Here is a 15,426-nt window from a genome sequence, read left to right on the forward strand (position 1 = left end):
AGGGGGAAAAGATCCATTAAAGCTAAGGCATGACTTATTGGGGGAGTACCTCCCAGAAGCCCTTGAAATCCGCTCAGGAGGCAGCCCAAGGCCATCCCTGTGTTCCACGATAACTGACACTTCTAATGGGGATCCCAAGGCAGTGAAATGTTCCTAAGTCCCTTCGGAATAATGAACGGTGGAATTATGTTTGGGTCGGCTCGTGCCCCTTCTTTAACTGCATGCTAATTCTTAGCAAATCAGAAATTTGTTGGTAATTTAAATGGAAAATGGAGTGTCTGAAAAAGAAGGGTCCTTGAATCCTCACTTGAGTTGAGGAAACTGAGGATGGGGGAGGAAAGTAGCCCTCTGCTTCCCACGGAGGGCGGCTGGGACTTTACAACCAGTAGTTTACGGTGCAACGAGCAAAAGTGCGTCAAGGCTTTAGAGCTGGCGGAGAGCTTCGGGGTCAAATGGGAGAGTCGGCGCTCAGGGAGAAATGGCTTATTCCAGAGAGCAGCGGCTCTGCCAGAACTTGAACCCGCACTCAGCACTCTTCCAGTGGCGTGGCTGGTTCAAGTCTTGACCTCTCTGTGTGATCTTGGTTAACTCATTGCTTTCTCTGATTCTCAAGTTTTCTCATCTCTGTAACAAAAGAGGGCAGGATCCCTTCCAGATCTAAATCTGTGATCTGCTTTGGATGAGGAGACTTAAGGTTCAGAGAGATAAGATCAGAGGATTTTTAACTCTGAAAAAGACCTGGCTTTTCCTGCCCATTTTACAGATGAGGAAACTGAGGTCCAGGATCAGAGGATTTTTAACACTGAAAAAGACCTGGCTTTTCCTGCCCATTTTACACATGAGGAAACTGAGGTCCAGGAAGACAAAAGGGACTTGCTAAAGATCACTAATGCACTGTGGTGGGGTTTAAAATGAGGCCCTCAAGTTCCCAACCTAGACCGCAGCACCTCCTCAACCAGTCCAATTCCCTCATTTTGTAAAGAAATGAAGAGACAAGGAGGGAGTGGGCTTTGCTCAGGGTCGCGCTGGCAATAAGATGCAAAGCCAAGAATTGGACCTGGCCAGTTCTGTTGCCCAATCTAGCGCTCCTTCCACCAACCTGCACTTCGCCCCGCACCCTAAGGTCACACAGCTGCAGACTGACTCTATGAGAATCCCAAAGGCCCATCGGTAACAAAAAAGTAAAGTCCAGGATCAGAGAGGCCGAGGCCGGGAACAAAAGCTGCACTTGGGTTGGGGCTGAGATTAAACACTGGTCCCTTGCTCTTCTCTCGGTTCTTCAGCTACAAGACAGAAATTGTGCTATGACATTCTGGCTGGGTCAAAAACACTAGACTTGGGGACAATGGCCAAAACAGAGGCACAAGGGAACCTGAAGGGTCAGAGGAATCTTGGGACACTCACCTCCTCCACCCTTAAGTTTCTACCTGAGGCCTGCCCGGGGAAGAGACCTGGCCGCCACAAAGCAGTAACTGGCACGGCTGGCCCGCCACCCGGGCTCCGAGGACCCTGAGTGAGTCTGCCCGCTTCCTCACTGTCACATGGTGGGAGCGGGGCCCGCAAGCCCAGCCCCGTGGCGGTCGGGTCCCTCTAAGGCACCAAGGTGACCCAATGCCTCCTGAGGACCTCCTCACCGAAGCGGATGCTTTATCACCACAAGTCACTCAGTTTATGAGGACGAGAAGCTCTCCATCTTTTGTGCCCTGGACCCCTCTGGCAGCCCCCGGCCAAGCCTGTGGATCCCTCTTGGGATGCTGCGATTATAGCACAGACTACATTTCAGCGAGGAAGCACTGGAGATAATTTTCCCATCCAAGGATCTCCATCCAGACCCCAGCAAAGAAGGCCAACGGATGACGCCGGGCAGAAGCTTTCAGCATTGACGTTTATTCTCAACGGCCTTCAAGACTGGCAGAGCCAGCCCGCTCTGAGCACAGAGGAGAGCCCCGAGCTCAGCACTTCTGAGGCTGCCCGGGGAGCCCGGCCACAGAAACTCTGCCCCAAGCTCAGCCTGCAGGGCCCAGTGTGGCCCAAGGGTCCCGTGCGCATGAGGTCAGCTGCAGCCCACTCTGGAGCTGAACTGGAGAGGGGTGTGAGGCGCTTGGAGCTCCATCCCCACCCCCACCACAAGAGCCTGGGCCAAAGCCACGTCCTGCCAGCTCTGGAGTTCCTCGATCTGGCCCCGCAGCCCCTCAGTGCGGCCTAGCAGTCCCTCAGTCTGGCCCCGCAGCCCTGTCCCTCATCACCCCAGAGGCAGGCCTGCAGCTGGCAGTCATTGTGCCCTCCCTCCCTGCTGCCCCCGTAATGACAACCAGCACCAAGGCCTCTGGAAAAGGAAAGACCTTTGGCCATCGACGTGAAGGAGAAAACAAAGGGAACAAGAGGAAGAATGAGGAGAGGATGAGCTCGGGTGAGTGGTCTGAGCGCCCTGTACAGTCCAGCCTCCTTCTGGTCAGCACCATACCCAGCGAGCCCCCTCCCCCAGGTGCTCTGCAGGCCCCCCCATCCAGCTGGGCGCAGCAGGGGCGCCAACAGGAACAAGGCTCACTTATTGGCCACAGCCGAGAGCTGGTCCCGAATCCGGCCCAAGCCGTCCAGCATGGTGTCCAGCGTCTCTTTGCTCAGCTCCATGGTGACGGCTGAGATAGCGGGCTTGTCCCCACACAGGCTGGCATCCTCCTGGATCTGGAAAGGGAACAAGACCCCAAGATCACGGTCTGTAGGGCACAGGAGGCCTGAGGGCTTTGGGGGACTCCCCCAGCTCAGCTGACTCACTACTCACTAGCACCCCAGAAGGCAGCTGCCCTCCACGTCCATCGCATTGACTCCAGCCTTCAACCACAGAAAAACAGGAGCCCCTCTTTCCAGAGGGTAAGCACCACCTGGGAAGGGCAAGGCCGGCCCCCAGATGTTGGGTTTTGACTTTACCACTAACTAGTCACTTGATCTTGGGGAAGACTCAAACTCTCTAGGGCCCTCAGTTCCTCCATGTGTAAAACTGGGGGGCAGGAGAGAGCGAGCTCCTTTTCAGGGTGTCCAATGGCCCACCTTCATCTGGAGCAGGCAGGTGGGCACGGCCATTCGGGTGATGCTGTCAGACGCCATCTTTACATCTACTCTCCAGTCCAAGTCAACGAGTCGAGGCAAGGAGACTGCAGAAGAGACACAACCCCACTTAAGCCTGGACCGGCTTGTCCCCGACATCCGCCATCTTCATGATTTAAAAGGAATGAGCAGTCACAGGAGACAGGGCACACACGGGGGGCGGGCCCCGCTGAGACTTGGCCAACATACCTGGCCAGGAAGAACAATGTGACTTCCCTCCCTGCCAAGGCTCTTGAGCCCATGAGCACGACAGCCCAGGGCTTGGGGCTCCTTCTTTAAAGGATCACCGAGCCTTATTTTCCCTGAAATGATTAGTGACCTGTGGCACAAAATGGCGACGGGAAAAGGGAGATCGTTCTTGCTTCTACAGGAAGTCCCCTCCCCACCTAACCCCATTTCTTCATTCCAGTGGGGCTTTAGAAAATGGCTCCAAGTTGTTTGTTTTTACACTGTGATTCTGAGGTTTTGCAAGGAAGAATACTGAAAATTATCTATGCTTGTTTTGAAAGTAAAAAACTTTAGGGGCAGCTAGATGGGTGCAATGGATAGAGTGTTGGCCCTGAAGTCAGGAGGACCTGAGTTCAAATCCTCAAACACTTTGTTGTGCGACCCTGGGCAAGTCACTTAACCCCAATTACCTCAGTAAAAAAATAAAATAAAATAAAATAATTAAAAAAAAAACCTCACTCTTGGGATTCTGCTCACTTCACCAGGCTTTCACTATTCTACATCTTCCCAGGATTCTCTGAAACCATGTCCTTCATCATTTCTATGGAACAAGTATTCTCTTCTATTTGCATATCATAATTTTCTTGGGCCACCCCCCAATAAAGGAAGACCATTCAGTTTCCAATGCTTTTCCACCTCAAAAAGAGCTGCTAGAAGAATTTTTGTACAGATTGACCTATTTCCTTTTTCTTTAGCCTTGTCAGGGTAGAGACCTGGGGGTGGTACTGACCACTGGGTCAAAGGTGACTCAGTGATTTCCCAGCTGTAGATCCCAGCCACCTTCCAGAGTGGCCAGACCAATTGATATCAGTTCTACCGACCACAGTATATTCCTGGGCCTACTTTCCCAAAGGCCCAGGAACATCTGTCATTTGGTCAACTTTGCCAATATGTGGAGCGGGAGGTCAAAGCTCTAGGACGACTTAATTTGCATTTCTTTAATTACTGGTGAGTTGGAGCAGTTTTTTATATGGCTGTTGACAGTCTGGTTTTCTTCCCTTGACAACTGCCTGTCCCTAAGCAGTGAAGGATGCTGTCGGCCTCTGCACGGGGTAGGAAGACTCGAGACATGTTTCTGGACACGGCCAATGTGGGCTTTACGATAATAACAATCATAATAATTAGTAACTACAGAGTATTTACTATATGCTGATCCTCTTAACAACCTCAAGAAGTAGGTGCTATTGTTATCCCCATTTTGCAATTGAGAAAACAGAGGTAAACAGACTTTAAGTGACTTGTCCAAGGTCACACAGCTAACAAGTTTCAAAAGGAGAATTAGAATTCAGGTCTTCCTGACTCCAAGACGCTATCCACTGCTCCACAAAGCTGCCTCATACATATGTTACCAGAGTTGTTTTTTCCCTTTTTTATTAAGGTGGGTGATGTGGGAGAGAGAAAATAAAAGTTTGCTCATCGGAAATAAAATTCAATAAAGAAACCTTTTTCAAGGAATCTTCCCCCACTAACTAAAGCTGCGCTCCTGCTTGTGGTTCTCGGCTGCTGCTCACGAGTGTCTGAGGCTCCCAGCTGCAGGCCGGGGGGCCGGGGGCCCGGAGCGGGGCCCCTTCAGGCCTCAAGCAGAGGTAATGATTGCTTTGCAGGAGATGTCAGTGCTCTGGGCTCAGGCATACACAGGTTCTATTGAACGGCACGCTGGCTCAGTGGGCTTTGCTTTCCCTTTAAGTAGGTTCAGTTCATGGGTCATTAAAAAAGAAAGCAATTAACACTTGGGTTGGATGGAGGGCTAGCTAAGGCGGGGAACCCCCTGGGCACAGAGCCTGCACTTTGTGCCTCTGGTCTTAGGCAGACCGGGCGCTAGGGGGTGTCACTCCGTGGGGGAGCGGCCCTTCCCATACTCACTTTGATTGGCTTGGGCCTCCTTCCTCCACGCAGGCCTGTGAAGAGAGGGAAAAGGGCGGGGCGGAGAAGCACACAGATGTAAAAGCCCTGGCCAGCTCCCTTCTTTCCCTAAGGGAAGCTGAAGGGCACTCAGAGGGAGAATCAGGACGTGGCCTCAGACACCATGAGCTGTGTGACCCTGGGTAAGTCACTTCACCCCATTTGCCTCAGTTTCCTTCTCTGAAAAATAAGCTAGAGAAGGAAATGGCAAACCAGCCCATTATCTTTGCCAAGAAAACCCCAAATGGAAGCCCAGAGAGTTGGATGCCAGGCAGCTGATGTTATACTGGGCCTTTCCAGTGCTGACAAATGAAAGGTTCCCAAAAGAACAAAGGGATTCCCTTCCTTTCAGACGCAGGCTGCTTCTGGGGGAGCTGGGCTGGACGTGCCGGAGCTCTGAGTGGCGGACAGTGGAAATCCCCCCCTCTGGCAGAAGGCAGAGTGACTTACCCACAGTCACACAGTTAGTAGTACATATGGGATCTGAACCAGTCCTCCCCATTGCTGAGCTCAGGCTGCTTCCTCCCACAAGTCTCTATTTCCATATCCTCCCCAGGACACCCTGTACCTTCCGAGTCCTGAGTGTCTTTGGTACCGGGGAACTAAAAGCCTTTGGATCAAGCGCCACGTTCTCCCTGAGGCTGAATCCTGGGCAGAGGGAGGCTCGAGGGTCTGACCCTGACTTGGCTCGCCCAGGGGAGAGCGGCCCTGCTGAGGGAGCTGGCGTCTCCCCCGTCTGCCTCCAGGTTTCACCCGCACCCCACCTCAGGTCATCGGCAGCTCTGCCTTTGGTTTGGCTTTCTCTCTCTTGGTTTTCCTCCCTCCAAAGCCCCTTGAGAGGAGGCAGGTACTCACACGTGCTCCATGATGATTTTCGTCAACAGGTTTTTGAGGTTTTGGTGGAAGTTTTCGGGGAAGAGAGCAAGAATCTCCTCCCCGGTAGTCAGGTCCTGGTAGGCCGCCAGTCTGGTGAGGCGGTGCAGGGCACGGATCAGCTGGAAGAAAGGGAGGCTCCCTGAGTCTGCGAGAGGATGGGCAGGGGGAAGGGGCCTCTCATCCACACGTCCCACCTCGGACCCTCTGGGCAAGCCCCTCCCCTGTGAGCCTCAGCTTCCTCCTCTGTAAAAAGGCGCCTAGGGGCCCCTCCATCTCTAAGGTCTCTCTGGTAAACGCCACCTAATCCTGACCAAGTCCATCCTTCTCTGACCCTGGGATCACCTCACATCTTTTAAGAAGGGAAGGCAGGGCCTCCCCTGCATCACAGGTTCTTCTTCAAAAGTGCAAATGGTCGGGGGCGAGCTGTATTCTGTCTCAAGGAAGGCTGGACCCTCTCTCCTGGAAGTCCAATGAAGCTTAAAATGCTACAGTCAGGGGCCAAACACCTCCCTGGACTCTGATGTGCCATGGCCTTCCTCCAGAGGCCGAGAATCCCCTCCTCCTGCAGTCTGCTTATAGGAATCAGACTCTAAGCCAATCCCAGCCAGCTTCACCCCCCCCCACTCCACCCTGAGCTCTCTCCTCCCTTTCAACAAGCGACTCCATACAAGTGATTCTCAGATCTAGTTATCCAGCCCTAACCTCTCTCCCGACCGCCATGCTCTTCTCTCCAGCGGCCCAATGGACGCCTCCAGCTGGACGTCCTGTAGACACCTTACACTCGATAACTTAGCCCCAAACCCTCCCCTCTTCCAAACTTCCCTATTACCGCGGCGGGTGTCACCATCCTCCCTGTCGCTCAGGCCATCCTCTCTTCCCTCCCTACAAATTAGGGCTTCTAAAGCTTTTCCCACTCACAGCCCCTTTTTCACCAGAGAAAGGTTTCCATGAGTCCAGGTAATCATCATTTTGGGACCCCGACATGCACTTACAAGACCTCACATGGGATCACAACCCATAATTGAAGAAGCTGGGCCCTAGCCCATGTGCTGCCAAGTCCTGCTGCTAATCAGCTTCCTTGTTATTTGGTGGCGGATCCTTCTGGGCCTCCAGGCTCCCAATCTCAGGATCGTCCCCACTCTGTCACCCCGGAGCCTTCGGTCTGCGGCCTAGTCTTACCGACCCTATCTTTGCAACATCTCCTGTCTAGGGCCCCTTTTTTCCTCTGACGCCATGAAGCGGGGCCTTATCACCTAGGGCTTTTTCTTCTCAAGCAGTTACCCAGGCAGGACCTCACTTGAGCCTTGGTCTCCCCGTGACGTATGGAAGGCAGGAGACTTCATCCCATGTCACAACGGAGAAATGAGGCTCAGAAGAAGGTCCCTAGGCCACCCAGTGAGTCTGGGCCAGGAAGGAGTAAGACCCAAAGCTCTTTGCACTGGATCCCATACCCAAGGATGCCCTCAGAACACACTCACCTGATCTGCTTCCTCCTGGGTCACTGACAAACTGGAACAGGTGATGTCCAAGAGTTTCTTGGAGCCAAGAGCTGAGCTGGAAAAGCTCTCCTGACACAGCTGTCTGACGACATCTTTCGAGGAGGCCTAGGGCAGAAGAGGAAAGACCAGATTCAGATGGCGAGTGTGAAGTGTGCAGAACCCAGGGCACCAAGAGGGCCTCCTGGGGCTCGTCCTCCCAGACTCTGAGAGGCCTGTTTACTGGAAAGGCAAGTGGAGTGAATAGCTCCTACCCCCTGAGGGCTATACTGGAGGAAACACCCATCTCCGGTGAGAAACCATGAAGAATCTCGTTACAACATACAAATGCTATGAATGGGCAGCTGGGCGGCCCCTGGCCCGAAGTCAGGAAAGCCTGAGTACAAATCCAGCCTTAGACATTCACTACGTGACCCTGGGCAAGTCACTTAACCCCGTCTGCCTCAGTTTCCTCATCTGTAAAATGAGTTAGAGAAAGAGCCTACAAACTACTGCAGTATCTGTCAAGAAAATCCCTCATGGGGTCACACAGAGCCCCACAAAACTGAAACATCACACAACAGGAACCAGTGATGTGAAACAAGGATGGCTTGAAGAAGCAGGAGAAAAGGCAATAGATCACAGGAGTGGACTGGATAAGGGTCATTTCTAAGGCCTCTTCCAAGACTAATATTCTATGGGAGACAAAGTGGGAGAATGGAAAGAAAACTGGACTTGATGGTCCAGGAGTGCCCACTGTACTTCTACCGCTGACATTGGATACTTATTCACTAGGAGGCCTTTCTGAACCTGAGGTCTAGTTATAAAACAGAAACAGAAATGCCTGCAGCATTACTGTGACGCTGGATCGCGGGGGTCCAAAGGGACCCTGGAGGCCTTCAGATCCAATCCCGTCACAAGGAAACGGAGACCAAATGACGTGAAGTCACTTGCACATTGTCACACAGACATGTAGCATCAGAGCCATGTTACACATAAGTAAAGAACTTTACAAATGCTGAAACTTCATTATCATGTTTTTAGGTCCTGCAGAATAAGAAGAGAAAGTTTATAAATTCACAACTGATGTAGTGAAAAAATTGATTTCAAATTAAGTGTAGAGGGTTACCTCCTTACATAACATATTCCCCTTTATGGATCTTAAAAGCACAAGCCAGACAATCAATTAGATAAACACTATGTTTATATTAAACATATAATTAAACATACTAAATATATATATTATATATATTAATTTTATGTATATATATGTGTGTGTGTATGTATATATGTATACACACAACATAAATGTCATATTTAAATATATTCCATACATATATACATACATGCATAATTAATTTCTGAGATTTAGAGCTGGGAAGTAACTTGGATATCCAACAATTTCATGTTTATAGATGTGAAACTGAGGCTCCCAAATCGGTCTAAGATCACAAAGCGAGGACTGGTAGTTGGACGGCTTGCCTCCAGATCTGGCGCTGTTGGGAACTCTCAATCTCGGTAACACGCATTTATCTTCTGATTCGTGTCCTGAGGTCCCTTTGGGCTCTGAATCGATCCTAACCTTCTCACTGGTCTATCTCCTCTTCTCCTATTTCAATCATCCTCCCCCAAGCTGCCAGAGTAGATTTTCTTCGAGTGCAGCTATAGCCAGGCTGATCGCTTGATTAAACTCTAGTGGATCAATACAGACTCCTCTGTTTGGCATTTGGAGGGCTTCACAGCGCAATCCCTTCCTTTCCAATCTTCCAATACCCTAGAACTGTCCTGATCCAGTCTTGTTGTACACTGGCCGTCCCACCTCTGTGACAGTGGCCATGCTGTGTTCCACGTCTCCCAAGCAGGACAGACTCTCATCTTGTGTCCTCGGAAACTTAGCTCAAAACCCGGCTCCTGCAGGAGGTCCTTCCCAGTCAGTGCCCGCCCCGCTCTTTCAAACTGTCCCCCAACACTCTACTAAATAAGTACCTAATCAATTACATCTCTTCTCCTCTATCAGAAGGTGACTTTTCTGTGCTGGGATCTTATCTACTCCATCCAGTAAGACCCATCCCACTACAATAATGTCAACAATAATAGTAGAGATAAAATAATAATGATGTCAATAACAATCACAGTAATAAGACCCATCCCATTATAATGCCAACCACAATCATGGTAAAACAATAAAAGCAAATAATAGTAATAAAATAATGATGTCAATAACAACCACAGTAATAAGACCCATCCCATTAGGATACCAACAGTAATACCAAAACAATAATGGCAGGGATAAAATAATAATGATGTCAATAACAACCACAGTGATAAGACCCATCTCATTATAACGCCAACCACAATCATGGTAAAACAATAAAAGCAAAATAACAGTAATAAAATAATGATGTCAATAACAACCACAGTAATAAGACCCATCCCATTAGGATACCAACAGTAATACCAAAACAATAAAAAGCAAAATAATAACGGTAATAAAATAGTAATGATGTCAATAACAATGATAATAATAAAAATGATGCTGACGATAATGACAGCAATGAAAATAATAATGGTGACGAGAGTGACCCCACGTGGGATGGGGAAAATAAGACAGAAGTTGTATTTTTGCCCCTTTGGTTCTGCAGGAGCTCAACACAGAGGGCGCTTAATAGATGCTTGTGGGTTGATGGACTGAGTCAACAGGATCAGACTTGGAGCTGAAAGAGTCTCTAAGGATAGTTGTCTAGTGGATGGAGCACAGGACTTGAAATTCGGGAGCCCTGAATTCGAATTCTACCTCAGTTGCTTCCCAGACAAGTCACTGACTTGTCCAGCCTCAGTTTCCCCCTGCGTAAAAGGAGGATACTACGGGCACGCACCTTCCAGGGTTGTGAGGCTCAGAGGTTTAGGCAATGCCCCCCCCCTCAGATGGAATCCATCATCGCTCCTCTCGCCAGGCCTGACGTGGAGCCCAATAGGGTCACAGAGAGCTGGTCACTGGGGCAGGGGTTCTCGGGCGCGGCCTCTCAGCCTCGGAGCGAACACAGGCCACGAGGATGGTGGAGGAGGCTCGCCTCCCCACCACCACCTCCGAGCCTCCGCGGCCACTTCCCCCGTCCGCCCGCTGACCCGACCTTCCCTGCCCGGAGTCCGAATCCTCCGCATTACCTTCAGCAAGCTCTGCAGGGACACGAAATCCACCTGCGCCTCCGTAGCCATCTTCCTTCTTCCCCGTCACATGACTCAAGCAGCCCTGCGGCCCAGAGAGAGAAAACGCGGCGCTGCGTCACGTGACAGCGGGAGCCGCTTAGCATGCTGGGAGATGTAGTCTTGGCGTCGGGAGCCCCGCCTCCTCGGAGAGAGGCAGGAGCGGAGCCCAGCTTGGGGCTGACGCCGCTGGTTTAAAGGCAGAGGCGGGAGGAGGCTCAGGCAGGAGAGGTACCGCTGGGTGAGCAGGCGGGTCGTGATGGGCAGCGAAGGGGCGGGGCGGGGATCCGCGGGGGGCGGGGCCGGGGAGGAGAAGGTTCTGCTCTGAGCTGGGATGGGACTTCATCACCTCTCTGTGTCCAGGCGGTGAGCATCCTCCGAATTATCGCCCTATGATTTCTGCCGCCGTCGTTATCTCTGCTCTTATCGCTGTTGCCTTTATCGGCTAGTTACTGCCGTGGGTATTCTTTTATCTGTGTTATTAGTGAATTATTATTATTACTCCTGTTGACCTTGTGATCATCGGGTTATTTATTTATTTATTATTTTATATTTTATTATATGTTATTTATTATATTATTTATTATTATTATTCCTGTTGACCTCGTGATCATTGTTTTTATTATTATTTTATATTATATATATTATATATATATATATATATATATATTATACTATATTATATATTATTATATATTATTTATTATTATTACTTCTGTCATTATTCCCATTGACCTCGTGATCATTGTTTTTATTATTATTTTATATTATACTATTATATATTATATATATTATACTATATTATATATTATTATATTTTATTTATTATATTATTTATTATTATTACTTCTGTCATTATTCCCGTTGACCTTGTGATCATTGTTTTTATTATTATTTTACATTACATTATATATTATTATATTTTTATTTATTATTATTATTATTATTATTACTCCTGTCATCATTATTTCCATTGACCTTGTGATCATTGTTCTGCTATTATCATTTTATTGTCAGTTATCATCCCCAATATTATTTGTGTTACTGCCTCTATAATTATTTCTATTGACATCATCATGACTGCTTTTATTACTATTGTTATTAGTTTGTTCCAATTATTGGCATTATTTTATTACCATTTTTATTAGTGTATTGCTTCTATTATTAGTTTATTACCGCTGTTATCTCATTATTCTTGTTGTCTTCTTTGTAATCACTTTTTGCCATAGCTATTATCATCTTATTGTTATTGTCACCAGTATTACTTTTGTTATTGCCATCATTATTTCTGTTGTCATCATTATGCTTTCATTACTACTGTTATTACTATTTCATTACTATTATTGTTTTCATTTACTAGTGTCATTATCTTATTGTTGCGATTATTTTTACTATTTATAATTTTATTGTCACTCTAATCATCATTATTATTTGTATTGCCGTCATTATTATTTCTAACATCATCATCATCATCATCATCTACTATGGCTTTTATTACCATGGTTGTTATTATTAGCATTATTGTTATTATTTGACTTTTATTACTTTCATATTGCTATTGTCATTATTGTAATCATTACTTTCACTATTGTTTTTATTAGTACTGTTCGTGTTATTAGTACTATTATTGTCACCACATTTTTCTTACTCTTATTGTGATCATTTTTATTCTATACTCATCATTACCATTTTATTGCTATCATTGTAATCATTTTATTTACTAGTATGTTGATGCTATTATATTCTTGTTTTATTATTGCTATTATTATTGATTATTTTTAAATTATTGTCATTATTGGGAGGTGGAAGAGGAAGAGGAAATGGGACCAGTCTAGGATTTATTTGATTTTTCAGAAGAAACTGAGCTAGCTACTCTTAATTTTTACAAATCTATACTTTATGCTTCCACCCCCACCTTCAAAAGATTATTATCCCTAAATGCATTAGTTTTGAGAATAATTGAAAGAGCATCGGTCTTGGAGTTAGAAGAGATGAACCTTGTCCCATTGGGACCTTGAAGAGGCAAGTCTCTTCCTTTCAGAGTCCAAGTTTTCCTTATGTGTGCAAAATAATAAGTTTTTAGTGCTAAACTCAAAGCTGTCATGAAGAAAGTGCCTTTTAAATTGTAATGGATTATGTGAGCATCAAAAATGATGGCTGTGGAGAAAGTACTTTAAAATCTCTGAAGGTCTGAGAAAATGTGAATTGTTACAATTATTTATCACTCAGAAGTATATAGATTGTAGCAACTAATAGAATGGAATATCCTTGAGGGCAGGGGCCTTCTAATCTTTAGAGCAGTGGTCCTCAAACTTTTTAAATAGGGGGCCAGTTCACTGTCCCTTAGACTGTGGGAGGGCCCGACTGTAGTAAAAACAAAACTCACACTCTGTTTCCGCCCCTCAGCCCATTTGCCATAACCCGGCGGGCCACGTAAACATCCTCAGTGACAGCATCTGGCCCGCAGGCCGTAGTTTGAGAAACCTTGCTTTAGATACTTCAGATTAATAGAGCTATCAGGGAATTCAGAGATCACCTAGTCCAGTCCTTTGGGCAGTTAACTAAAACAGTTTGCCCAAAATTATGTAGCTAGTAAGAATATCCTGAACACTGGTCAGTAAATCAGGAAACATTTCTTAAGCACCTGCCATATGCCAGGCTTGGCGCTGGGTTGCAAAGACAGGCTCTGTCCTTAAGGAGTTCCCAGTCTAATGGAGGTAGTTTCAGGTAGAGTTCCTAGAATTGCCTCTTGATAAATGTTGGTTGGTTGATCAATCTCATTTCTTTCTGGTTTGGTGCCTGGGAGGCAGGAGATACAGTCAGGAAGATCTAGTTTATAATCCCACCTTCAATGTTTACTGATTTTTTGATCCTATATAAGTTCCTGAACCCTTCTAGGACTCAGGATCTTCTTCTAAATGGAGTTGGGCATCCCTAAGGCCCCTTCCAGGGCATTAGCCCTGGCCCAATGCCAGGCTCTCTCTGAGTCTCCATTTCTCCAAATGCAACGCCCATTAGACCCGTTGTTCTGTATCCTTCTGGGTGGTCACACTCCCTTTTCTTGGCAGGACGAGGGCCAGACAGCAGGAAACAAAAATTTATAAATATTTGGAAGAGGAAGTGGACTTGCCTTGGGCCACCAAACAGTAAGGTGAGGTGGTCCCCTAGCTCCTAGTTTCCTGTCCTGTCCCAGGATGTGTGGGGTAAACACGTTCCTCTTGCCCTTGCAGTTCCAGCAAGAATAATCAGAGTTCAGTCAGATGGAGGATGACAAAGGCCTTGCAGATGACTTTGGAACATAATGGCAATTATTCCTAGAACATAGAATGTCTTTGTTTTCAAAATACACAGAGCACTGGTTTTAACAAAAACCTTTAACTCTTCTTCCTCAAACACGCTGGCCTTCAGAAATGTTTCTGGGTCTGGAAAATACTTGCTTTTGGCTGCAAATGTTGTTTTTTTACATTGATGATAATCCAAAAAGCGTTTTGTGGAATTATGTGTTTCTTAGGTGTTATAAATATATACTTGGATGGACTTCTTTTCCTCCATTTCTTCCTCTTTCCCTCCTTCTCCTCCATTTTTTTTTTTTTTTTTTTTTTGGTTTGGAAATAACCAAGTTGTGGTGTAGAGGTCTGATACTGGGTGAGAACAAGCAAAAACTCACCTCTCAGAGCTCAGGACGGTTCCAGACTCCAAGTCTGGGTCGGAGAGGAATGAAGGGTGTGTTTGGAGAATGGAAACTGGCCAATTTGGTTCTAGTGTCAGCCTGAGTTCAAATCCAATCTCAGATGTTTACTAGCTCTGTGACCCTGGGCTCGGTTTCCTCATCTGTAAACTGAACTGAAGAAGGAAATGGCAAATGGCAAAGTACTCCAGCACCTTTGCCAAGAAGGGGGATCATAGAAAGTCAAAACTGACTGAAAAATAACCTAACAATAATAAAGTACAAGTACATAACACAAAGGCTAAAAATATTGGGATGGGCCATGAGGACCAGGTCATAGAGCCTTTTGTGTCTGCTGGGGTGCTTTTGATGGATGATGGGAGCCAGTGAAGATTCTTGAGCAGAGGAGTGATATAACCAGGGTGGGAAGGAGGACCCCAATTGAAATGAAAGAATGTGAATTCAAATGCTTACTTGGCTGTTTTAACTACTTCTCAGTTGTACATGGCAGAATGAGGGAGTGTGAAGAGTTAGGAAAGTTGTAAGCCAGGGTGAATAAAGGAATGGAAAAATTTATTAAACATTTATTCTGTGCTTTGGGGATATATAAATAACATATACATATATATATGTATATATATATATGTATATATATATATGTATATATATATATATCATTGGGGATATATAAATAATAATTCACCAATAATATAATAATCTTATATAAAATAAAAATAATATAATAATATAAATAAATTTAAAATGAATAAAAATTGATGGATAGATAGATAAAAAGGAACATGATCCCTATGCCCAAGGAATTCCAAGAGAGCCCAGGGGGACAATACCTTTCTGCTGCAATTCTGATAAAGATCCGGTTGTCCTGCAGCAAAGTGATGCACCTTCTTTAATGTCATTTCCACTGACCATCTCACATCATTTTCTGATGCTGGACAATTCGACTTTCAT

General features: G+C 46.5%; 2 protein-coding genes across 2 annotated transcripts in view; one reads left to right on the forward strand and one right to left on the reverse strand.

The window, feature by feature from the left end:
* Positions 1-1,866: 1,866 nt before the first annotated feature.
* COMMD9 (COMM domain containing 9) lies at positions 1,867-10,853 on the reverse strand. The gene is made up of 6 exons (XM_074276684.1): positions 10,752-10,853; positions 7,590-7,715; positions 6,091-6,230; positions 5,197-5,231; positions 3,049-3,152; positions 1,867-2,685 (listed from the first exon to the last, which is right to left on the reverse strand). The coding sequence occupies exons 1-6, from the start codon at positions 10,800-10,802 to the stop codon at positions 2,545-2,547; spliced, it is 597 nt and encodes a 198-aa protein (XP_074132785.1). The 5' UTR covers positions 10,803-10,853; the 3' UTR covers positions 1,867-2,544.
* Positions 10,854-12,611: 1,758 nt separating this feature from the next.
* Positions 12,612-15,426, forward strand: part of PRR5L (proline rich 5 like) — a 134,067-nt gene continuing 131,252 nt past the window's right edge. The window contains exon 1 of the mRNA XM_074276620.1: positions 12,612-13,941. The gene's annotated coding sequence lies outside the window, so the exon portion shown is untranslated. The remainder of the gene's footprint in view (positions 13,942-15,426) is intronic.

This window comes from Sminthopsis crassicaudata, chromosome 6, assembly GCF_048593235.1.
Source record: "Sminthopsis crassicaudata isolate SCR6 chromosome 6, ASM4859323v1, whole genome shotgun sequence".
NCBI classification, from domain to species: Eukaryota; Metazoa; Chordata; class Mammalia; order Dasyuromorphia; family Dasyuridae; genus Sminthopsis; species Sminthopsis crassicaudata.